The 23,471-nt window shown below is 51.9% G+C and overlaps 2 protein-coding genes across 14 annotated transcripts in view; one reads left to right on the top strand and one right to left on the bottom strand.

Moving 5' to 3' along the window:
- The window catches only part of STX6 (syntaxin 6), a 35,898-nt gene extending 32,235 nt beyond the window's left edge, over positions 1 to 3,663 (top strand). The window contains exon 7 of one of the 2 annotated variants that reach the window (XM_036905949.2): positions 1,310 to 3,663. In XM_036905949.2, the coding sequence (XP_036761844.2) occupies positions 1,310 to 1,559 (250 nt within the window). In that variant the 3' untranslated portion in view covers positions 1,560 to 3,663. The remainder of the gene's footprint in view (positions 1 to 1,309) is intronic. The other variant, XM_036905950.2, reaches the window with a different exon arrangement.
- Positions 3,664 to 10,224: 6,561 nt separating this feature from the next.
- KIAA1614 (KIAA1614 ortholog) overlaps positions 10,225 to 23,471 on the bottom strand; it is a 33,543-nt gene continuing 20,296 nt past the window's right edge. For 3 of the 12 annotated variants that reach the window (XM_036905944.2, XM_057507920.1, XM_057507917.1), the window contains 6 exons: positions 21,948 to 22,104; positions 21,168 to 21,311; positions 20,181 to 20,436; positions 16,741 to 16,868; positions 15,848 to 16,032; positions 13,449 to 15,022 (listed from right to left, as the gene is read on the bottom strand). In XM_036905944.2, the coding sequence (XP_036761839.2) occupies positions 14,790 to 15,022; positions 15,848 to 16,032; positions 16,741 to 16,868; positions 20,181 to 20,436; positions 21,168 to 21,311; positions 21,948 to 22,104 (1,103 nt within the window). In that variant the 3' untranslated portion in view covers positions 13,449 to 14,789. The other 9 variants (XM_036905946.2, XR_008999365.1, XR_008999367.1 and 6 more) reach the window with 9 other exon arrangements.

Raw genomic sequence — 23,471 nt, 5'->3', positions numbered from 1 at the left:
AAAATGGCTTTAAAAGAGCATCCCTGGGTTGTGCTGGCTTGTGAAATAGATGTGTGCCTTGATTTAAAAAAAACTATTTAATGCATTTGCAGAAGAGAAAGTGATTGTAGACGGGAGGGGTTGGATCGAGGCTGATGGAAAGCTGTTCAGTATTAGAAATCTGGATTTGAGAATAGCTGGATTGGGGTGGGAGGTGATAGGAAGCAATTACCTCGTTTTGTCCTTGAATGTTGGCTAATCATTTTAATAAGAGTGGTTTAAATTACTGTGAACATTTTTAAATGGATGAAAGAATGCTAGGTACTAGGGTTTTCTTGACCATTGAGGTGATAATTAAACAGATTAAAAATACTCTCTGGAGTTGGCTGACTCTGCCCCCCATATCCCTCCCATGCCTCCCTATGCTCCCCCATACCCCCCATGCCCTTTGGGGTAGTCCTATTTCAGAAAAGGAACAGACAGGCTTGGGGTCTCTGCCCTCCTGACAGTTCCTGGTGAGTCTCTAGCCTGGCTGAGATACAGCAAGGTTATCACCGCTAAGAAGTTACTTGCTTTACACTATCATTTGGTGGCAGCTCTCTGGGCCAGTGTAAGACTTTACTATCCATGACATTTAAATAATTCCAAGTTTTGTGGACCTAACATTGCTCTGTGGAAAGTTTTGCAATCTATCTTCCTAGATTCAGACCTTCTTAAAATGTGATTCTCAAATAGCTATGGCATGCTTAACCTGGCAGGCTGTCAAATAAACTTCTGATGAATAGGCATAACTTTATATTTTTATTTAAATGGAACTCTTATTTCTAGCAGTTGTGCTGCATGTTCATACGCTAGTGAAATTCCTTTCTATCTGACCCACTGTGGGAAAAGGCAGGTCTCAGGCATGGGAAGGCAGCTTGTTCTTTTCACATCTGCCCAAGTGAAGGCAGCGTCCCGTGCCCCGAGCCCGGCGTGAGGTGCTCGTGGTGTTTGCAGTCCGGGTCAGGATCGCGGGCTGGAGCCGGATTCCCCCAAGACCTGGGTGGCCTCCTTGCCCTTGGCCTTTCAGATGGACCCAGACACCACGTTTCTTGTGCTTGTTCAAAATTGTTAGGGCAGGAAGTGTCAGAACAGGTGGGAGAAAGCTAAGATGCACAGAGTTTAAGTAAAGACCCGAGACCCAGCACGTCCCTATTACGAGGCGCGCTTGCAGGGGGCTGGGAGCTGGGAGCACAGGCAGTGCCGGCCCTTTTCCGCCCACGTTCCACGTGACTGTAAGCTGGGGATGGTGGAGTCCTAAGCGAGCTAACCCTCGTGTCCTGCCTTCCAGATCGGCGCCAGTGGTGCGCCATAGCCGTCCTCTTTGTCATCCTGCTGGTCGTGCTGATCCTCTTCCTAGTGCTGTGACGCGGAACCGGCGGGGCGGAGGAGGCGTTGCCACCTCCCCTGGGAACCCGGCCTGCCTTGACTTTCCTCTTTGTGACCCCACAATTGAGACAGCTCCCTCGTCCGGGCGCGGGAAAGGCCCGTGGGAAGAGGAGGAGGACTGTGCGCCCCCGGCACTGCCTGTCCTGTCCTGAGGACAACCTGCCACCGCTTTGCCTCCCTGGACGGCGTTCCCCACAGACAGCCTCAGAGCAGTCCAGAAAAACTCGCAGACTCAACGGACGTTTGCAGTTGCTCATATCATCTGCCTTTGGCAGCTCCTTTCTCCTGTTCAGATCCCTTCCCCGTGCTGGGCAGCGCCCCACTGTCCCATCCAGGAGACCCTGCTGGGCGTGCAGGCCCCTGGGTGTGACTCGTTTCCCGTCGTGGTAGCATTCCACAGCCTCTGAGAGCTGGCTCTCCATGGGGACAAAGGCCCAGAAGCAGTTTGTGACACAAAATGCAGTGATTCGTTTTTTTCAGGGATTAGTGAGGGGTAAAATTGCTTTTCCAGGCATTTTTTTTGTGGTAGGAATAACTAACGGAAAATAATGAAAAGCACTGGGCTTTGGGGGTGCTAACAACCTGTGGTTTAAAGGAGGCAAGGGCGTCAGGACCCTGAGTTTGCACAGCTGAGGGAGGGTGGGGGACATCCCCGGAGTCAGAGCCTTGCCCCGTTCACATGGCTGTCCTGCCTCCCCGGGTGTGCAACTTGTATTTTTGGACAACCCTGAAATATACGGCCACTGCGCAGCTCAGCGGCACACTCCTGGGTTAACATCCGGGGCTAGCCTTGTCGGCAGTTATTTTATTTATTCTTGTGGTACTCTACTTCGAGGGGATGGGATTGGAGTGGTTAGTATATTACCACATTTACTCAAAAACTGTAATGACAGAAAAGGCTAATTCTGAACCTGACGTTTTTTACCCTGTGAGTAATGGCAAGAATGGGTAGGTAAACTTGGGTTTTTTCCCCTAAGATGACAACTCGATTTTTATCATCCACTGAATAACTGAGCCAATCCAAATTTAAACAGCAGTTGCTCTAATTGAGTTTTAGTAGCTGAAACTCAAGCTTCTGATGACTTTTTAAATGCCTCCGATGTGCATGTGTACATAGGATATTTGTCTGACCTCCCCAGTGGATAGCCTGACCGTAACGGAGCAGCAGGGCTGGGAGCCAGAGCCTCGCGGTATGGCTGCTGGTTTCTCTGGCTTTTGCACTTTTTAGGAAGTGCAGCAACACCTGAGTAGACTTCTAGGCAAACTTCTCGTTTCCTTATCTTTAGGGGTCCATGCTCCAGCACACTAATTTTTTTTTTTTACTTTTGTTTTCCTGATCGTATTTCATGGGGTTTTGTTTTTTTGGACTCCCCTCCCCCACTTTTCAGTGATTTGCAGTGACGTAGTTGCCCCACTAACTTCTGAATTGCACTTTTTAATAAATATTTGTAACTGTTTTTTAAAGAAAGGTATTTTCTCATGTTTAGGATCATGGTAGGCAAGTCAGTCTTCATGTTGATGAATGCTAAATATAGATTTATAAAACTAAAAAGATGGTTGACATCCATGTTTACACTCGATTTGATGAGTAGGTTCTTTTCAAATTAGCAAAAAAAAAGTGATTATTACAAAGGGCTTCATATGTAGGGTACTAGATTATCATTTTACAAAGTTTTGAGATTTATTCAAATAATCTATAAAACCTAGAACAAGGATGGTCCTTAGATTTGTATTAAAATATATGTCTTTGTTAAATGCATATGTGGACTTGTCTCAGTACTGTAAGCCCTCTCTCCACATTGCAAGGAGCACCTAGCCTCAGCAGACTATATGAGCGCCCTGTTGAAAAGCCATGCTACTGTCCTGCTGTTAGCAGATCAAGTGTGTCCCACAAAACAGTCTGTGTCCATAGGGCATGTTTGGAATATCCCTGGTCATTAATTAGTAAGATATTCCCCTGACTTCAGGGACCAAGTTTTGTGACCCTGAGTCTTAATTACTAAATGTTCGGCTATATTTAGAGTCAGCAGGTTGACCTCACTAATTTCAGGTGTTTGTTAAACAGTGGCTTTTGTAGACCAAATTCTTGCTGAGGCTGAATTGGGGATTATTTGGGAAGAGAAAGCTTACTTAAAATACAAGCACTGCATGCATCCTCCCAGTAGAGCCACTGCTCCCTCCACCCCGAAGGAGCCGTTCTAGGATAGGTGGCCTCCTAATGTATTTGCCAGAGCTGGCTCTGCTCCGTGCATAACTGCTGGCCCAGGTGGCTGGGTCCTGCGTCTGACCCTGTCATACCCAGACTGGGCATCACTACAAACGAGTGTACATTTAAAGGCCGTCCACTCACTCCAAACTGGCAGGCAAAGAGAAAGGCAAGCAGCTTAGGTTTATTTTTAAGGACAAGCATTTCCTCAACAGTGGGGACACCCAAGTGGTCCCTAGGCCTTTTGCTCATCGAACAGGGAGAGCAGTAGTCATCAGTGGCGCCCCCATGCCACTTAGAGGCACATCCTGAGGCAGCTGGACTTTTTTCCTCCTCCTTCTGCACCTCATCCCATAGTGGTCATTGTAAAGAATTGGCAGATAGTGATGGATAACAGGAGCTCAATTTCTGTTCATTGGAAGGTCATTTTACTAGTCAGCTCATTTGGGGGGTTGGTTGGGGGAATGAACCACTGAGAGAGTTTGCCAGGGTGGGAACCCAGCTGGAAAACCAAAATGCCCTTAGTCTTCAGTCCTAATTTTTTATCTTGTCTTTCTGTACGTGGCCTGGAGAATCACAGCACTGTCCATGCGCCTGCTTCCATGTGGCGACTGGAAGCCTCAGTGTCTGTGTGGCATGAGGATCTTCACGCCAGAGCTGAAGGGGGAGAAACTTGGTGACTTGCCCGTTATTCTCTGCTTTTAGCCAGAGTTAAACAGACTGATGGGTCTGGTAGCCAGCTACTTGGCAACTCCCACCCTTCTCACCTCGTGAGATTAAGGGCTGTGAAGAGAAAGCTAGTCTAACTCCAACAGAAATCTGTCTCTGTTAAGTGTTTTACCTTCTGTAAGTGAAGGTGGTGGAGCCAAGATTTTTCTTTTGATGATTTCCCTTGGCTGCAAAGCGAAACCATTACCTTCCTAGTGAATTCATAGCATTTGAAGATCTAAGAACTGAATGATAAATATGAGTTGCTTTTCAACTCTGTGGACTCCGGGCAGTTTGACTTTTCCTTGTACTGAGGGATGAATTGGTAAATAAAACAAAATTTGGACTGTCTGGAGAACTGAATTTCTCAAATATGGAAGCGCTGTCTCCAATGCTCCCTCTTTGTCCTTTCACAGGCATTTCTTTCCCTCCCAGATTTTTTAAGAATAATTTTTTTTTTAAAGAATATTCTTTGTCCCTCAAGAGCAGAGAAAATGTGAAACCAAATGGTTCGCAGACTTACAACCCCCATCACTCTGCGCCTTCCCTGACCAGTTCATGCAGCCAGTGCCCCACTGACAGGCCCTGTGAGGCCTCCTGGGCTCTGCTTCTGCATGAGGGGCAGTTTAATCAACAGGCAGCCCTAATAAGAGGAGGTGGTCTCTGTAATGTCCAGCTGCCCATACACAACTCCCAGCCTTCACAAATATGCTTATGTTTAAAATAGGCAGGTCTTCCTCTCATAAGGCCATAAATATGGATGGTGGCCTCACCGTGGTCACTTGATAATGTTCACTGGGGAACTGCTGTCTGGTGTTGATGAAACGGTTGCCACTCCCCCAGGAGACACAGGAGGCGTTTGCTGCATTGCATCATGGACCTGTGCCAGGGAGCCTGTCCGCTGTCTGGGAAAGGCTGGTCTCAGCAACGCAGCTGAAGGTAGGCAGGTGATACCTTGTCACGCTCACCCCTCAGCCCCGCAGTTGGGTGTTTTTTGCACTTGGACAAACACTGAAGCCCTGGAAGTGACTGGCACCGTGGTCAAGTTGTTGCAATCTACGTATGTTTGGGAGTTCTTTATTCTATTATAGGCTCAGTAATAATACAAGTATTTGGGGAGGTGAGGAAGAAAGAACATTGGCTTCTCTGCCATAGTTGATGTGTTGGTGCTGTTTCCCTTTGGACATGAGCTTTGTGCAGAAATGTGGTTCCCTGGAGGTGCGCAGACAGGGACTGCCCCAGGGACCTGCCCTGCTGCCCGGGTTTCACAGGCACATTGCATGAACCTGGTTTGCCAGCTGTACTCAGACCTTTGTAAGAAAGTGTATTTTATCATTTTTGTCTAAGAGTATGAGTCACCAAACCCACAAGCCACTTGATTATCCAGGGGGTGTTAGCAGTAAGAGCACCCAGCTTCAGTGTTCGCTGACCAGAGCTCAGGCCCTGTTCACTGACAGCTGCCTGTGCTCCACTCAGCCAAGCTCTCTGTCAGCCCCGGGCTGGGACCAAGTGCAGGGTTCTTTCCTGCTCTGAAGAAACTGCAGAGACCCTGTGATGGCTGGGAATTCCAACCCTGCAGTTGAAGTCTGTTCTGGGAAAAACACAATTCCTGATCCTCAGGAAAATCAAGTATCTGGGCCCTGTCATCAGTGCAGGGTGAGGAGAAGCCAGCCAGGTGTCCCTGCTCGTGAGTGTAATATGATTACAACCTAAGTAACCCAGGCTAGGAGGCTGCCCAGGGTGATGGGCGGCCTGGAAACCAGGAAAGGGCCCAAAGAAAGACTATATGATCATAGATTCAATTTTTATATGTGGAAATATACTTTCCCTGGCTCATTTGTAGTCTGAAATATGTGTAATTAAAGTGTATAGTATGTGGCAATATGCAGGACTAAACCATTGTATTTTTCTTCCAAGGATAAATAACCCAAACCATTTTATTTTTAAGTAACTAGAAGGTATAAGCTAAAGTGAGACCAAGAATTAGCCTTGGAGACACCTGGGTGATTTCCAGATGGTGCTCCTCCTCCCACCCTGGTGCCAGAAGCTTACAGCCCTCACCACAGGTAGATAGACTCTTGCTTCCTCTGCGTGCTGGGTCTCCAAGTGCGGTGTGGACCAGCGGCCGCAGCATCACCTGGTAATTGTTAGAAATGCAGATTCTCAGGCCCCATTCCTAGACCCCCCTGAATCACACACTCTGAGGGTGAGGCCAGCAGGCTGTGTCTAACAAGTCCTCTGGGAGAGTCTGATGCTTACCCTCGTTTCAGAACCATGGCTACTGCATCAAGGGATTCAGGCTGCAGTAAGCCATCCCTGCAAAATAAAACAGCTTCCATGGTTTTGATTGTATCCTAACATTAAACAAATTTTGATGACACTATGAACTTGAAAACTTTTTAAAAATACTTCTGTAAAAAAAAATATATATCTCAACTAGCTATCCTTCAAAGTGTTATTTTTACACCCTGAAGTCTGTCAGTAATGTTTCTTATTTCTGCTCTTGGAATCATGTTACAGCTGTATGAAGAACATCGCTCAGTATTAAAGAAAAACGGAGACCGTGAGCTTTGCCCCGCGTGGTGTTTTGTTTGGTTGGGTTGGCTGATTTTTGTTTATGTTTTTAGTTCTTTTCATGCCTCAACACAGCTCTCTCCCCTCCTCCACCCCCACGAATGAGAGTGGATGTACTTGGGTGCCCAGGGTCGGGAAAAAAGCTTGTATTAGAAATTGTGCTTTCTGAGCAAGCGCTGTGACTTCTTAAACTCCAAAATAACTGCACTATGTATTCAAAATATTCTGTAGCACAGGGTTTCAAGTGGGACAGAAGGAAGAGCAGAGACTAGAACAGAAGAGAAATAAAGCCTTTATCCCCCCTCGCTGAGTGTTGGAGCAAATTTCTGAAATTTTCTCTCTCATCTGTAGCTAACACTTCTGGCCAACATTGATGCAAATCTGATACGCCAGCAGGTGATGACCTTGGCGTAAGGGATATCAGGAACAAACCCCAGTTTCATTTAATTCTCACAACCCCATGAGGGACAACTGGTGAGGCCTAGTTTATGCTCGAAACAGGTGTGGGGCAATTAAATTTGCCAAAGGATACAACTAAGAAGTGGCGGAGTCACGTGAGAACACAGGTCTGACTGGATCAGGACGTGGCCTACCTTAAAAGAAAGATGCCATTCAGACTGCAGTGGGTGCAAGCAGGTGATCCACTAAGCCCTGTCTCTACCCAGAGAAATGGTGAAGCCGAAGGGAGGAGGGAGGAAGAGGAATCAAGAGCTCGGGTGTGAGCGGGGCTGAGAGCCCTGAAGCCCTGGAAGCACGGAAGGTAAAGCGCTGACCCGGCGGCCTTGGGCTTGGCCGTGTCTCAGACCCTGGGAGCCCTGAAGAGTTCAAGAAATCTGGTCAAGGACCTCAGGCAAGTGAACCTTGCTGATAAAAGGTTTTGGAGCTTTGTGTGTTTGGCTGGAAATGTGCAAATGTAAGTGAGCCAAAGTTCTTATAAACTCAGCAAAGCCTGGAGACGCAGTTTGAGACCAGGATGAGAATCTTAGTTGTGGCATCTGAACGCTGCTGTGACTGCCCACGGCTGCCAACATTCCTGGTTCCTGAGATGACACCAGAGCCACATGGAGGCTGGTGAGCTTTCTGGGAAGCCTTTCTGCTCCCCAGGTGAAGTGGGGCCTCCTGCTGGGGATTTCCACTGTAGCCCTTGGCACAACGTTTGTCTCTTTTCACAGCTGTAGTGTCCACCCCGGGGGACGGGGGACGTGGCATCCCAAAGGGCGGGACTCTCCCAAGTGCCTGGCCCCTGGCCAGCCCCCTAAGGGCAGCTCCACACTGAATGGGGGCCTGAGCCCAGATTGCGGAAGGACAAGACAAAAGCAGGCCCAGCAGGCAGCCTGGTATCCACGGGAGAGCCAATACCCTCCAGGCCGGGCAGCTGTTAAGGGCTGGCTCCGTGGGAAGTGTATCCAAGCCAATGCCAGCAGCCCTTCCTCGGGGCCCAGCACTCGGACCTGGCCAAACCCACAGCCTGAGAGAGCTGGGCAGAGCTCCCTCTCAGCAGGTGCTCTGGCTCTGAAGGAAAGAGGGAAACTTCAGAGGATGGGAAGGAGGGAAGGGCAGCCAGGGAAGGCAGGGATTTTGAATTAGCTCCAGAATCAGCCTGGAGATTTGGGGTGGGCATTGGGTTCGGCAGAGGTCCAGGGAAGTCCAGTTGTTGCCAGGTAAGTTTGTGGAAGATAAACAAGCAGTTGTTTGTGCAAAGAGCCACAGTGAAGAGCCTTGGTTCCAGATTCTATGGTAACTAAGGGGAGGCGGCTAGAGTCGGCATGCAGGTGTCATGGAGCGCTTCCTGCCACTATGTCCAAGGCTGCCAAGGGTCCGTGGGTGGATGAGGGGGAGGGTTTCCAGCAAAGGCACAGGAATTAGCTATGTGAGTGATTGCATGGAGTTGGGCTGTGGCCAGATCAGAGAACCAGCAACAAAGCTGCCCATCAATACCTCCCTGTCCCAAGGCCAGTTTGGAGGACCAGGAAGTCCAGTCATGCCATTGTAGCCCGCCCCCTGGGACACGGGCCTTCCCTTGGAGAGAGGGATGTAGGATCAGGGATGCCTCTTTTCCCTCAGAGGCCAGGCACACTCAGGCCAGCCTCGAGGCCAGGGTGGTTTCCTCTGCCTGCCTGCCTGGCCTGGGCCGAGCGTGCAGTCTTTGTCCCCCTCCAGAGCAAGGCCACAGTAGCATTTTAAATCACAATGCAGGACTAGCATGTGTAAGCAAACAAAACCTACCCTTGCCTTGTGCAAGGCACTGATACTTTTTCTTTAAATATTGGAATTGACCTACAAGATAGATTTTGTGACCCACGAGTGGGTTATGCCTGCGGTTCTCAAAAGTGATCTGCCTGCCCCTCTCCCTTTTCCGGAGTGCCAGCCCTATTTCCCCAAAGAAAAACTGAAGCAAAGACCTTGCGCCTGCCCAAGTCGTCCACTGGCCGCCCCACCCCGCAGCCGGTGCCCCCAGAGTGGTGTTCCTGGGCCTTCAAATGAGGTGAGTCCCCCAGGGCACCAGAGGGGTGGATGGATGCGACCTGGGGGGTGCAGAGAGCTGGGTTCAAATCCTGCCTCCACTACTTGCTGTATAACCTTGGATAAGAAGTTTAACCTCTGAGTCGCAGACCCCTGGTTTGTAACCCAGAGATCCCGTAAGGACTCAGGATTGTGTCCTTACGTCCTCAACAGAGCTCTGGAATATTTGAGAAGCAGGCAGAGCAGGGTGGGAGAAGGCACAGACTGCACGCCCTCAATTCCTTGCTTAACCTTGACTTCCAAAATTCAAGCCTTGCCTGCGGTTCCCTCATCATGTGTGAGATGGTGCCTGATGACCGCCCAGGCCTGCGCCCCTCCCGTGCGCGCAGGTCCCCCAGCTCCAGCTCGTTCAGCAAGGCGCCGTCACTGGGCAGCTTGCCCCCCACACCCATCGACTCTCCCTCAAACCACATGTCTCCTTCAGTGACCTGGAGACAGAAAGCTGCTGTGACACTTTAACCAGATTCTGCTGAAGGCTGTGTTTTTTGGCACAGGGGGCACCCAGCCAAATCCTAAAACTGCCTGAGCCACCCACTCCCCCGCCACTGCACCTAACCAATGCTCCTCACTCCACTGTCTCCTATTCCTAAAGGCCCCTTGCCCAGGGCTACTCTAACAGCCAAAGGACTGTTTCTGGAGGCTCCTGCATCTGCCCTGGTTGTCACCCCAGCCCCAGGCCACCCCAGCCTTTCCCTCTGGCATGTGGGACACAGCCCACTGCTGTGCCTGCGTCCTCTCCCTTCCCCCCGGCTTAAGGGTCAAGGGAGCATCCAGCCCAGAATTTAGCAACTCAGAGTAGGAGAAGCTTCCGATCTGCTTTTTAATAATTTAAGGTGGACCCCTAGACGTCCATTCCCAGAGAGCCCCAACCCTTTGGGCTGCCGTTCAGGCCTAGGGCAGGAAGCACCCGAGTGGGGCAGCCCATCTCCCTGCCTGGGCCCTGCCGGGTCCCTGGTGGCTGACCCACCCACAGCAGCCACCAGGGAGCCAGGGCAGAGAGTCCCTGGCTGGCGACAGCCTGGCTGCCCCTGCAGCCCGTATCCAACTCAACAGAAGGAAGTCGGAGGCCCTCACGGCCAGGCTGCGCAGCTCCGGCCTTGGCTCTGGGCAGGGGCGGTGTGGGTGGGGCTGGGCTGGCCAGTCCCACTGGCCGCGGCTGCACTTCCCTGATCTCAGCTTCTTTTTTTTCCTTCAACCTTATATATATCATAAAAATTTCCCAGAAATTCTTAATATTCTGGCTAGCAGGTAACAATCCCCCAGATGTTCTCACACCAAACCACATGTTCTCCTTTTTGGTTTGGAATATATGGCTAGTGGCTATAAGGCTGTTACTCCAGGACACTTTGCCTATTTCTGGAAAAAGAGCGAAGACGTCAAATGGGAAGAATGAGAGAAGTGAGACTGGCTCAAGGCCAGCACGGCCAGGCACTCCCTTGGGTTCTGCCGTGTGGGAGGCTGTGGGAGCCGGTGACAGAGAGTGGGATGGCACCTGGGGACCAGGGAGTGCTCAGCAATCAACCGACGGGCTGCTGAACCTCTCCTCCCCCTGCCAGTGAAGGTGCGGGAAGATGTTGACACCACTTTGGGCACAGGTGGACATTCATTATTTCCTTTCCCCAGTTCCACATAAATTAATATCCTTAAATAAAATACACAAACAATCCTTCCATCTCCCTGGGGTGGCCAACCACAGGAGCCCTGCTGCAGCCACAGAGGTTGCATGCCACCACGGCCGCTTCCAGCTGACGGAGCAGCTTCGTGCGGGGCGTTCCCAGCCACTCCCCCGGGGCGGTTCAGGGCTTCGGAGGGGATGAGAGTGAGGGCAAGGGCAGCCTGCTCACCGTGGGACAGGCCTCTGCCTCAGCACACGGACTGACAAAGTCGCCGAGTGGGCCAGGAGCTCCCCGATGTGAGCCAAGCCCAGCCCTGCAACCTTGGCCCCATTCACTTCCAGGATCTCATCTCCCACCCCCAGCAGCCCAGAGTACAGCTTCGCCGTGCTCGCATCAGCCATCTCCTGCACGTAGAACCCTGCGATGGAAAACAGGAGAATTCAACATAAAATCCAGATCGAAGACCTGCATCTCTGTGGAATGCTGACCAAGTAATGGTGGGGGCAGGTGCTCAGACAGGGCCCTTCTACACACACACACACTCACTCACTCACTCACTCACTCACTCACTCACTCACTCACTCACTCACTCACTCACTCATTATTCCACCTCACAATCACAGCTGGCCTTACAACCACCCCCATGGTGTAACTTCATTTCTAGAGCTCCTCTTTTAAAATCCCCCTAGTGCAAAAATAATGCTTTAAGCTGTATTATTATTCATGTGTACCGTAGTGTGAATGAGCTGATCTTTTTCTGAGATAAGCTTTGATTGTAGAATAGGGAAGAAAATAATGTTTACAAAAGTAAAAAAGGCCTAGTGCATGCCTGACATTCACTGTGCTAAGTGGGATTCACTAACGAGGCCCAGTTGCTGCCCCCAAGTAGCTGGCGTGGTGGGAGTGTATCACGGGTACCAAATGTGGCTGAGCTCAAATGCAAACCTGGTTTGCTTCATATTATTGTCTAAGACTAGTCCTGGCCTCAGTTTACCTCTGATATGTCTTCCACACTTGGGATTTAGAGGCATCTGGGCAAGAGCCCAGAAAACATAAAAATTCTTCTGCCCTATTGAAAGCCATGGTGGCTCACTTTCCTTTCTTCACCCGGCGTCTCCCCACCACTGACCCCTGAGGCCCTGCCTGGCCAGTATGACCATTTTCGGGTCTCTAAGGGACAGTGTGAGTCTGGAGAGAACCTGCTTCTCCTCCTTGCCCCCGTCCAGCTCGGGGCACCCATCAGTGGAGCAGGCTCTGGGGGGCCTGTCTGGTGAGGCTGGGTTCCCCTGGGCTCTCCTGGTGACACAGTGGAGACCAGCTGAGGGAGCCTCTCTAGCCTCAACTTCAGCTAAATTGTTTCAAACTCCCCTTCAGCTGCTTCCACCGGAGATTAAAGGAGGCTCAGGCCCTTGCAGGGAACGCTGGCCCCCCGGCCTGTCCCCCAGCTGCTCGTGAACCGAGGGATCTGAGAGCCCATGGCCGGCTCCCTGGAGGAGTGCAGCGTACAGATGGACGTGCAGCTCTGGACCCCTGCAGAGCTCACCCAGGGCTAAGTGCTGCCTGGGGCCCCTCATTGCTCCCCAGCTCAGGCTCGCTGGCTCTGACTAGTAGGCCATCATCTCTCCAGCCCACCCAGCCCCATAGAAGCTTTTGTTCAGCCCAGCTTCTGGCCCTAACAGAAAAGTGAAATTTTGATTTGCAAGTGCACTGAAAGCTCCCCAAAGCACCTGAAGGTTTGTAGCTCTGGGTTTAGCAAACCTGATCTTTGGACACTTCCCCCCTCCCTGGCTCCCTTCCAGTGCTCCTTGGCCAGGCTGAGCCTCTCCTGCAAGGCTGTCTCCCTCGTAACATGGCAAGTCCGCCATCTTGGCGGCCCAGGGCTGTTCTCTCAGCTCCTGCCTTTTGCCTTTTGTATCTGGGCGTTTTAACTGTCTGCCCACCCTGTCCGCAAGTTGGGAGCAAGGGGAGAGGCAGGTGAGGAGGCGAGGGGCAGAGCCTGCAGGGTCAGCTGCTATTGTGGACGGGCTGTGCAGGTGGAGAGCAGTGAGAAACCCTGAAGAATGCAGCCAGAGCTAGACAGACGCTGACGTCATGCCAGACGTTGTGGGGAGACTCGGGGGTAGGTTTCACAACTGAAAGTCATGACAGAAATATGACAGAAACTGCTCGTGTAGGCATTTATTGTCTGCTGGAAATGCCTTTGTTAAGGCTGCATGATCTCTACATTGTATGGAGTTAGAAGCAGAAGGCAAAGCCTGCGGTTCTCACATGCTTCACAGAATCAGATGTGACAGCCAGCAACTTAACACCAGCATCTCGATGTTTTAGTGAGGAATGCAAACCAGCCTCAGCTGGCGGCCCCTCTGAGACCCAGGAGAAGTGACCCTTCGCTTGTTGAAGGATGGCCTGAGGAAAGGGAATCTGCATGACATCCAACGGCCAACTGGGGGGCAGGAGCAGAGCGCCACCTGGGCAGGACAGGGAAGAGCCCGCACCACCCCAGGAGAGGGCGCCTGGGGGAGCAGGCCAGGCCAGAGCCCAAGGAGCCCTTGGTCATTAGATACCCTGCCGATGAGATCTCCATGGCAGGTGATCAGGGAGGGGCTCCAACTGCCTGCAAAGGGGCCAAAGGGACTTCCAGGGAGGATGGAGGGCACAGTACAGCTCCCTGTCTCCCTGTTGTATAGGATCTCACATTGGCAGATGATAAGCTTATGCCAGTTCCTGCCTGGAGTTCTCCCCAAATACACATTCTCTTTCTGAAGAGGGGAAGGAAGCAAAGTGCTGGGCACTTTCCTATGTGTTTCCCTGCATGCTCCTATGACTCTTGGGTAGGTTTTATCATCTTCATTTTACAGACCATGGAACAGAGGCTCAGAGGAGGTAAGTGACCTGCTGAACGTCACACAGCCAACAGAGGCACTGCAGTATAACCATGCTGTTGTCACAGCTCTGTGCCTTCCCAGTGCCTCTCTGGGAGGGCCCTGTTACCCCTCAGCTAAGGAGAGAGGAAGTTAAAGGAAAATAAGCAGAGGGGCAGACAGCCTACTCGCCACTCTTGGGCTCTTACCATGCCTTGTTTGTGTTTGTTCCTTAGTCTCTTCAATATCTAACACATATAATGTGAGTGTGCTTTCTACACACTCACAAATGCCATCTCCTTGTGAGGACAGACACTGCTTCTGATGTCCACAGTGGGGAGGAGCCTGTCCTGTCTTCCTCTCACACTCATGTAAACTGCGTCAGCAAAGTGCGTTAGAACTACCTGCAGGCAACCAGATCCAGCCCTTCTCTCCATCTCCCTCGCCACCAGGTCTTCCCTGGATTACTGACATAGCTTTCAAACCGGTCTCCCTGGTTCCATCCTCATCCCACTAGTGTCTGTTCTCAACACAGCTGCCGGTCAGTGACCCTGCCCACGGTGTGAACCAGAGTGGGTCAGTCCCTGCTCCACGGCCCCGCTGCCTTCCGCCCACTTGGTGTGGAAGCCCAAGCCACTGAGCTCAGCTCTCTCTCCCCTCGCTGCTCTATCCAGACAGGCCTCCTGGCAGTTCCCCCGTTAGGCCAAGCTCACCCCGACCCCTCTGCACTGCTGTTCATTCTGCCTGGACTGCCCCTCCCCAGACACTGCACGCTCCCCCTCACCCAGGGTCTGCTCCAGTGGCATCTCCCCAGAAAAGCTGCCTGCAGGCCTACTCCCCACTCTTGGGCTCTCACCCTGCCTTGTTTGTGTTTGTTCCTTAGTCTCTCAATATCTAACTCATATAATGGGTAATATGTAAAAACATACATTTGTCATAGATAGAGGCTATCTCCCTCACTGGCAGTGCATTCCTGGGCACAGGCATTTTGTCTGTTCCATTTACTGCTGTATGCCCAGTATCTACAACACCCAGCAGGCACTCACATGACTGCTGAAATAACGAATAACGGAACAGATGCAGGAACTGACTGTAGTCCACAAAGCGGGCAGCAGGCAGGTTGTTTTCTAGGTTAAATAACTTTGCCTTAGGAGCTCAAAGCACAGGACCAGACTTTTCTCGGCAGAGCCCCGCCAGGGCTGCCTCCCAAGTGCATCTCTCTGTGCCTCTCTCCCTTCCTTCCCACCCCTAGCACACCTGTCTTCCTTCTCTACTCATCTTATCTGGGAAATTGCTTTCAAGGTCCCTCCCTCCCTCTGAGATGGATTCTGGCCCACAGACCTTGGTAAAGGCCTGAGCAAGTAATTCTGCCCTGAAAGACTCCCAGGGCAGGGCCGAGAACTGGCGGAGTGCAGAAGGGTGCCCAGAGCCCCTCCCTGACCCTGCCAGTGTTGAAGCTAGATCTAGAGGGCAACCAGCCAGGGGCTGGAGCTGGGAGCTCTAGGAATATAACCCTCAAGAGCCAGCCCTGGAAGAGGGAGCTGGACATACAGACAGGCAGGCACATTCTACGTGCCCAGACATACTTGGCGCGGGAGGAAGGGATCCCCTTAAACACATCAGCCACATCTGAGGGATGGCTGAGAACCAGCAATCACAATCACTCTCCTTTTGGCTCACCAAAGAAAAGACAGCCTTCAAGATTCTAAGTTCGAGATATCAGCAGACAGCAGGGGGACAGTGGGTCACGCCTGTCATTTGTGTCTTCTCCAGCAGTCCCACACCTGACTTCTTGAAGAGACCCTGAGGGGAGAATCCCAGCCCTTTTGCTCAAATGCTCCCTGAGACCGGAGCTCCCCTGCTCAGCCAAAGACCAGAAATGACAGCCAAGGGCACCGCTGGGACTACTGAGGCCCCAGGGCTGTGGAGCCCAGCAAGGGGAGGGAGCATACCTGAGTCCCGGCGCCCGTCCCCAGAGGCCACACAGAAGCCAAAGGTGCCATTGGGGCAGCGCTGCAGCAGCAGCTGGCTGGTGCCATCAGCGAACACCTCCACCACGCGTCCCACGGGGCGAGCCAGGCTGGGGGCGCTCACGTCCTCCACGCTGAGGGCACGCCGGGGCGGGGCCCTGGATGGCCTGGGAGGGGACCAGAGGCAGAGTGAGGGCACAGGGGGCCAGCACTGGGGCCCAGCCCCTCCCTGGCTGAAAGATGACTGAGGCCTCTGGACTGGTGCTGGAGGCTGGGGCTCCACTGACCTCAGCTAGGAAAAAAAGCCTGATAGGGCCAAGACTGGCAGGTTCCGCAGCTGTCTGAGGCTTCTCAGAGCTTGCTAGAACTAAAAGCCCCCTTCCCTCCCAAGAGTAGTGGTTTTTAATTTGGGGGGCTGTAGAGACCTCTCTGAGAATCTGATGAAAAGGATAATTTCATATAAAATTTCCAGGCACTAACAAACTCCCTGATGTCCCTCGATGGAGCCCCAGGTAAGAGCAGCTAACCTACAGGGTCTCATCAGAGAGCACTGGATTTCTCCAGCAGGGTCACAGGTCAAGAGCCTCTCTGGGGGCCCTGTCTCTGGAACTTTAATCAGATTTTTAACTGGGATAAGGAAGCTCTCTGAACTTTCTGATTTTAAGATGTCATTAGATAGTAGTGGGATACAGGCATCAAATCTTCCCACTACCCCTTCCACCAACCCCAGATCTTCTTGGAGCTCAGGTGTATAGGGTAAGGGCACTGAGGTGGGGGTTCCAACACTTCGTGGCCCCTGAGGCGGAAAGGAGTGAAGCTACAGCCCCACTGTCCATGCTCTGAGTTCGTCTTCCAAGCCACTTGTCTCCTCTTACCGGCCAGCTGCACTGTGCTCTCCTGGCTCCCCTACCAGGTAGCGGCTGGACCGGTCCACCTTGCCGCTCAGCAGAGAATGGAGGTTCTGAAAGGAGGCAGCTTTCCGATGTTGGCTGGAGGGTGACCCCTGGTGGGAAAGGTCCAGTATTGCAGGTGAGAAAAGCCACCTGGCAAGAGGTTGACAGAAACCTGACTCCAGCCGTGAACCTGAGGTTCCTCTAAGAAAGTAAGGGTACAATCTTTTGTCATTACTTCAAAAAGCTCAACAAGAATCATAATTTACTCAAGTAGATGGGCCTCCACAGGTGATCTGAAACTTCAGTTAAAAAACTTTGGCTGAAATAACAACTTAGCACTAGAACATGAATGATCTCATTAAGAAAACAAATTTTCTCATAATTAAGAAAAAACTGAACACAGACTAATTAGAAAATAAACACAATTTTAAAGTTAAAATCTTAAATATTTTGTGATTCTTTAGTATCCCTTTCATGACCACTTATGCTCAAAGATTTTTATCTAAGTATGTCCTTTAAAACACTGCTTAAAAGGATGGACAAGTCAAAAATCCAAGGAGTTCACCCAGTGATGGGGGTGGCAGTGAGCACAGAGACTTTAGCCTAAGGTTTGGTGTCACTAGAACTGACACCTGAGCAAGGCTTGGAGCATGAACTCTCCAGGTGAAGACAGAGGTAAGGGCGCTTCAGGCAGAAGAAACAGCATATGCAAAGACACGGAGAGATGAGAAGAAGCATGGTGTGTTCTGGAACATGCACATGGTCTGGGTGGCTAGGCTGCAGTGGTGAGGAAAGACGGGGTAGAGCCAGGGGCCAGACCTGGAAGAACCTCACATGGCCTGGTAAGGAGCTGCTGAGGGCTATTAATCAGAAGTTACAAGATCAGATCTATGTTGTAGAAACTGACTCAAAGAGGAGCCTACTCTGGGTGGGGGTGGGTGGAGATGGAAGCAGAGAGATGCAGACTTTTAGACAAATATTAGATGTATTATTCATCACATTTGGGATCTATGCTCTAAGGAAGTGAAAGATATTATCAAGAAGATTATTAAGAGGGGACCCTAACCTTCTATCAAAGTTCAGGAAGGCTTCCTGGGAGAAGTCATGTTTAATTCAGACCTGAAAGACAAGCAGGAGTTTCCTGGGGGGAGGGGAGCAGGGAGAAGGGAGGAGAGCCTCCCAGATGCAGGTTCAAAGGTTAAAGAGCCACAGCCACGGGAGGATGTGGGAGCAGCCAGCAGGGCCAGGTGTGAGAACCACTGCCCACTGGGAGGGCACAGGAGACCCATACCCAGGCGGCTCCTGCCCACGCTCTCACTGCACACCCGGCCGCACACCAGCCCACAGGAAGTAGTTCACTGAGGTATGTCATGAGTCCTTCTGGGTAAGACAGTTTCTTTATCTTCTTTTCTCAGTTGTTGAACATTTATTTCTTTTGTTTAGTCCTCCTTGCACTTGCTCCCACCTTTCCTTGGCCATGTGCTTTCTATCTTTCCCACTTAGCTTATATTGCTGATAACTCCTCTATTACACTAAAGGCATTGTCATTTCCCTCCAGGATTTACAGAGATCAAAGCTCTGATGGCAACACACCCAGCTCCATGGCTCATACACACAGGGGACAAACCTAACCTCAGGAGAAAAAGTGAATTTCTGGAGCACAATGTCACTCTAGGCTTTTCTCTCCAGCTTACGATCTCTTTGCTTCTGCTTATTCATTTGGCAGGTGTTTATTGAGCACTGACCGCGTACCAGGTGCACGTCCCCAGTGCACTGGAATTTTCATTCAGCCTGCATTCCCTTCCCTACTTCAGCCTGAAAAATGAAACTCTCTATTACCACAAACCAGTCACCTGCTTCGTTCTGCCCCAACGGAGGTGGGGGTGGGGTAGGAACAGAAAAACAAACATAATACCTGGAAATCCCTGGACCAGAACAGGGCTTTCAGAAACCCAGTGGAGAATTCGTGCACTGCTGCTGGTTTAGCCTCTTGAGCACACAGGGAAGGGGAACCTGAGCCAGCTGCCCTGCTCACTCACTCACTCACTCACTGTGTACTGAGTACGTGTACCATCCTAGCCATTGTTCTAAGTAGAGGTATCCCCCACTTTCTGAAAATTAGCACTATGCCACTTCACTTTTGGGAAGACCTACATTAGTATCTATTTTCACTAACCGAAAGACATCTGAAGAGGATTTTCACATTTACAAAGAAGGCAAAAAACAAAAACAACTTCCAGCATTCGTTTTGCAGCGAGCCTGTACAGAGGCAGCGTGTACTCCGGCAGGGAGAGCGGCCTGGCCAGGCCATCCCCGGGCCCACACTCGGCATCAAGCCGCCATAGCTTGGCACTGTCTGTGAGCATTTTTGCTTTATCTCAACTTATTTTGTGCATCTGTTAGCAAGATGTGTCCTAAGGTATCAAAAGCCTAAGAGAGGTTATTTTTTGGGTCTGGGAAGGCTCAAAAATTCTTCCATATAAATTAATGGTAACTGCCTCTTTGCTTTATGCCAATTCAGTCCACAAAAGGTTTCATAGGAACATTCTACTTTTGGACAGTGGGGAAACCTGTATCAGGAATATAAAGATCAAGTGATATTCCCTCAAAAAATTCAGAGTCCAGTGAGGGGAGACAGACAAAAATCAATTAAAATACTGTGACAAACTCCATGAAGGAGAGAAGCACAGGATGCGATGGGAACACAGAGCAGAGGCCCCCAGTCTGGCCCAAGAAAGGGTTGGAAGCGGCTTCCTGCCGAGGCAACTCCTGAGGTGTGGATGGATGCACAGACATTAGCAGGTACAGAAGGTGACAGGGATGTTTCAAGTGAAGGTTTAAAGTCAGACAGTGTGGGGCTCGATTAACTGCAAAGACAAGGAAAACAGGGGCTGCATGTTAGGAGAGCGGTGAGAGGCGAAAGCAGGCAGGTCACCGAAACCCTCTGGCAATATCAGGCGACGGGAACTTTATCCTGAGGGTGATCCCTGAGGGACCAATGGCGACGCTCAGCGAGGGGGCAGCATGGCTAGATTTGCGTATCAGAGGGACCATGTGGGGAAAGCCGTGCCAGGAGGCCACCGAGGCAACCCAGGTGTGAAGTCACTGGTGCTAGACTAACAGAATTGCTGTGGCCATGGAGAAGTTTCCAGAATGACCAGGCAGTAGTCTCCAGGACTTGGCAGGGGTGGCAGACTTGAGGGAGAGGAAGGGGTCTAGGCTGAGCCCAGGCTGGGCAGCCGGCAGGACCCACTGTGTCCAGGGGAACCCAAGTCCCAGGGATCACTGTGCGGCAGACACCCTTTCTCCACTCAGGGCTCCTGGGGCAGCAGCCTCAGCACTTCATCGACCCTTTCCCTCCTTCCAGCGGTGGCAACGTCACTTCTGGCCTCTCACCCCTTGGCTGGGCTACTGGGACTCACCAGATGCAGGGACTGTAATGACGGGGCTCTCTTCGCTTTGGGGGTGCTGGTGTGTAAAGCCAGGCCAGGTGCAGGGGGCTGCAGATGCTCCACACTGTAGCTGCGGGTCTTGCCCAACCTGGGCCTTGTGCCCTGGCCCAGGGCCAAGAAGAGCTTTTTCAGCCCCAGGGTGGAGGTGAGGCTGCTGCTTTTCTTGTTCCTGCTGGAAGGGACAGCGGAGGGTGCGCCAGCTCCTGCACTGACCCCCGGTGAGGCTCTGAAATACAAGGGTGGACGTGAGGTGGGCAGGAGAGGCTGGGGCAGGCCATACTTTTGGGTCCTATGGGTCCCAGATGGGCCAGCACCAATAAATGTTGCATGGAGGAAGTGGCAGCCAAGCTGGGGAAGAAAGGCTGAGTGGGCTTCTGCAGGTACTCTGCTTGGGGAGCTTCTAGCGAGAGCGGCTCAGAGAAGACCCTTGGCGTTAAACTCACCAATGGGTTCACCCAATCATTCGTTCATTCATTCATTCACCTCTTATCAGCCCTGGGGCACGCCGTAAACAAGAGAGACAAGGTCCTCATTCTCAGGAGCTTATGAACACAGATATAAACAAAGGAGAAAACCCAGGAGTGCCTGAGGAGCAGGGTGAGGCTGAGTGACAGCATGGCCAGGGAAGGTCTCTCTGAGACGACGACATTCAAGCTGAGCGCTGAACAGCAAGGGGCTAGTCCTGTCTGGCCTGGAGTAAGAATTCTAGGGGGAGGGAAGAGCTGGTGCCATGGCTCTAGGGCAGGAAGAGGCTTGGTGTGTTCAAGAACACTGGCCATTCGGAGTTGGATGCAGTGAGCGAGGGAGAAAGTGGTTCCAGATGAGACTGGACAGGTAGACTGAGCACCGGACAAGGCTTTGGCTTCCATTCCAAGTGGGGCGAAAAACCACTCGGGGTTTTAAGCAGGAGAAATGACATCACTTACTAAAGGTTTTAAAAAGATAACTTTGACTTACATGTAGGCAAGAAACTGTAGAGGCAAGAGTGAAGGCTGAGAGCAGGCAGGGGCTGGGAGCCAGGAGCAGGAGAAGAGGAAGCAGCCAAGGAAACGCCCCGAGCTGGGTCTTGAGACCATGGGGGTGATGGCGTGCTTGCAGGACCTGGGTGAAGCGGTTTTTGTTTTGAATGATGGAGAGTCCAGCTTGGCCTCCCAGGAACCTGAGTGGAGATGTCAGGGTAACTGGATGTGTGAGTGGGAGTTCTGGGGAGCACACCGTGCTGGAGATGCACATTCGGCTCTCGGTGGCATGTGAAGCCATGGGCTGCATGTCACCAGGAACCGTGTGCAGTGGAGAAGCCCTGGCCAGCACACTGGCTCACCAAGGCCTTAGGGCCCAGGACAAGGACTCAGACCCTCAGGGCTGAAGAACAGAATGGAAATGTGAATGCCGGCTGGTTTCTCAGCATCTGATTGTTTCCATGCCCAGAGTCAGGAGTAAGTGCTCACAGTCAGGGGGCCCCCTCCTGGGAGCACCAAGTGTGGGGACTGTCACATCAGCTGGCCAAGCACAGCACCTGGAGCTTGAGGCCTTCAGTGAATGATCAGTGAATGAATAATTAAGTACATTAGACCAAAAATGGTCGGGAAGGGGCCCTAGGGGTGCAATGCTTAGACCTCAGTTAGGAGCATGCCCAGGACATGGGAGTAGTGGGCTTAGTCACTCTAGGGGGCTCTCTCCACCCAGCACCCTGGTCCCCCGGCTCCTGCAGTCAGGGCTCTTGCTTCTGTCACTCACCGGGATGACACATGCCCTCCAGAACTCAATTCTGTCCTCTGCAGGCCTCCCTCTGGTTCCTGGCTGGACTCTGGCTCCTCTGAGGCCAGGGAGAGGGTAATGCTCATGGGGTTGGTGGTGCCAACAGCTGCTGAGCCCAGAAAGCTCCGGAGTCCTCCTGCAACAACCACAGCCCTCGTGTGTCAGGGACTCCTCCATATAGGTCACAGTGAGGGGAGAGGCATTCCCAAAGACAGAGGCCGGGGCCCCAGAGGGAGCGGGAGGGAGGTGGGGGCCGCAGGAGAGCCACGGAGGAGGCGGTGGGGAGACACCTGCCGAGCAGGGATTGTTCCCTGCCGTAGCCCCATCACCCCCCAGCACAGCGCCTGGTACACAGCAGATGATTAATAAGTGTGAAATGAAGGGGCTGCTTGTAATAATCACGTCCCTCCTATATCAAGAGATGCAGTTCGGAGCAGGGGGTAGTTTTTATTCCTGGGACAAGAGCCACAGTCTTGTCGGCTGTGATGGCTAACAGCTTTAATGGCATCCACTCTTTCGGGAGCATCTGTAATGTGCTAGGCAATGAGTTAAACCTTCTACAGAGATTATTTTATGGGTTCTTAGGAGACAGGTTCCAATACTAGCCTCAGGTTACAGAGAAGGAGCCTGGAGCACAGGCGGGTTTTATCTGGGCACGTGCCCAGGACCTCCAGGCTGGTGAGAGGAGCCCCGCCTGGCCTCTGCTCCAGGCCCTGAGGAGGTGAAGGCCGGGATGTCCAGAAAGCACCTTTCACCAGAGAAGCCCTGCAGGAAGTGGCTGGGGCAGCTGGCAGGCAGCCTTGGGCCAACCCATGGGAGGAAATCACACCCACAAGGGATTTAGGGCCTGCACCCTCTAGGTTAAAGCAAGCAAGGGAGCAAGGGCACGTGGGGGCAAGTACCTGTGTCACACATGCAGTGGAAAGGGTTTGGCATCCACGTCCTCAGCTCGGTCAGATGGCCTGCCATTGCTCTGCCCTGTCCTCCGTGGGGTTTCCAAGCCCTGGACCCCTCCCGAGCCATCCCAGCCCCCGAGCTGCCATGGCCACGGACACATTAAGGCAAGGCTATGTGGGGCAGGCCTGTCATCTCTGCCTCAGAGTGAGCAGCTGAGATTCTCACCCTAGATCACACGTTGTGGACCAGGCCTTAAGGCTGCTGATGCCCAAGATTTGTGCACAGTATGAGGACCCCTTCCAAGGGTAGAGGTGATACCCTCCATCCTGCTGCAGTCCTGCCTGCTGAAACCTCCAGTCGACCCAGTGGGGTGGGAGGTCTGGGAGGGCCCTGCCCGTTGCTCACCGTGCCCTCCAGACAGCATGTCTGCTGGCCATGAAGGTCTCAAGAGCAGGACTCCTACTGAATTAATTTACTCACACATTACCCATACTGCTTAGTGTGGTGCCTGCCATGTAACAGACGCTCAATAGATACTGAATAAACAAATGCATGAAATGAAGATGTTGAGGGGAAAGGTCCTCAGCCATGTGATTACTAGGCATG

This window comes from Manis pentadactyla, chromosome 9 (genome assembly GCF_030020395.1).
Source record: "Manis pentadactyla isolate mManPen7 chromosome 9, mManPen7.hap1, whole genome shotgun sequence".
Lineage (NCBI taxonomy): Eukaryota > Metazoa > Chordata > Mammalia > Pholidota > Manidae > Manis > Manis pentadactyla.
Note: the sequence above shows the minus strand (reverse complement) of the source record. Positions and strands in the feature narration are given on the sequence as shown.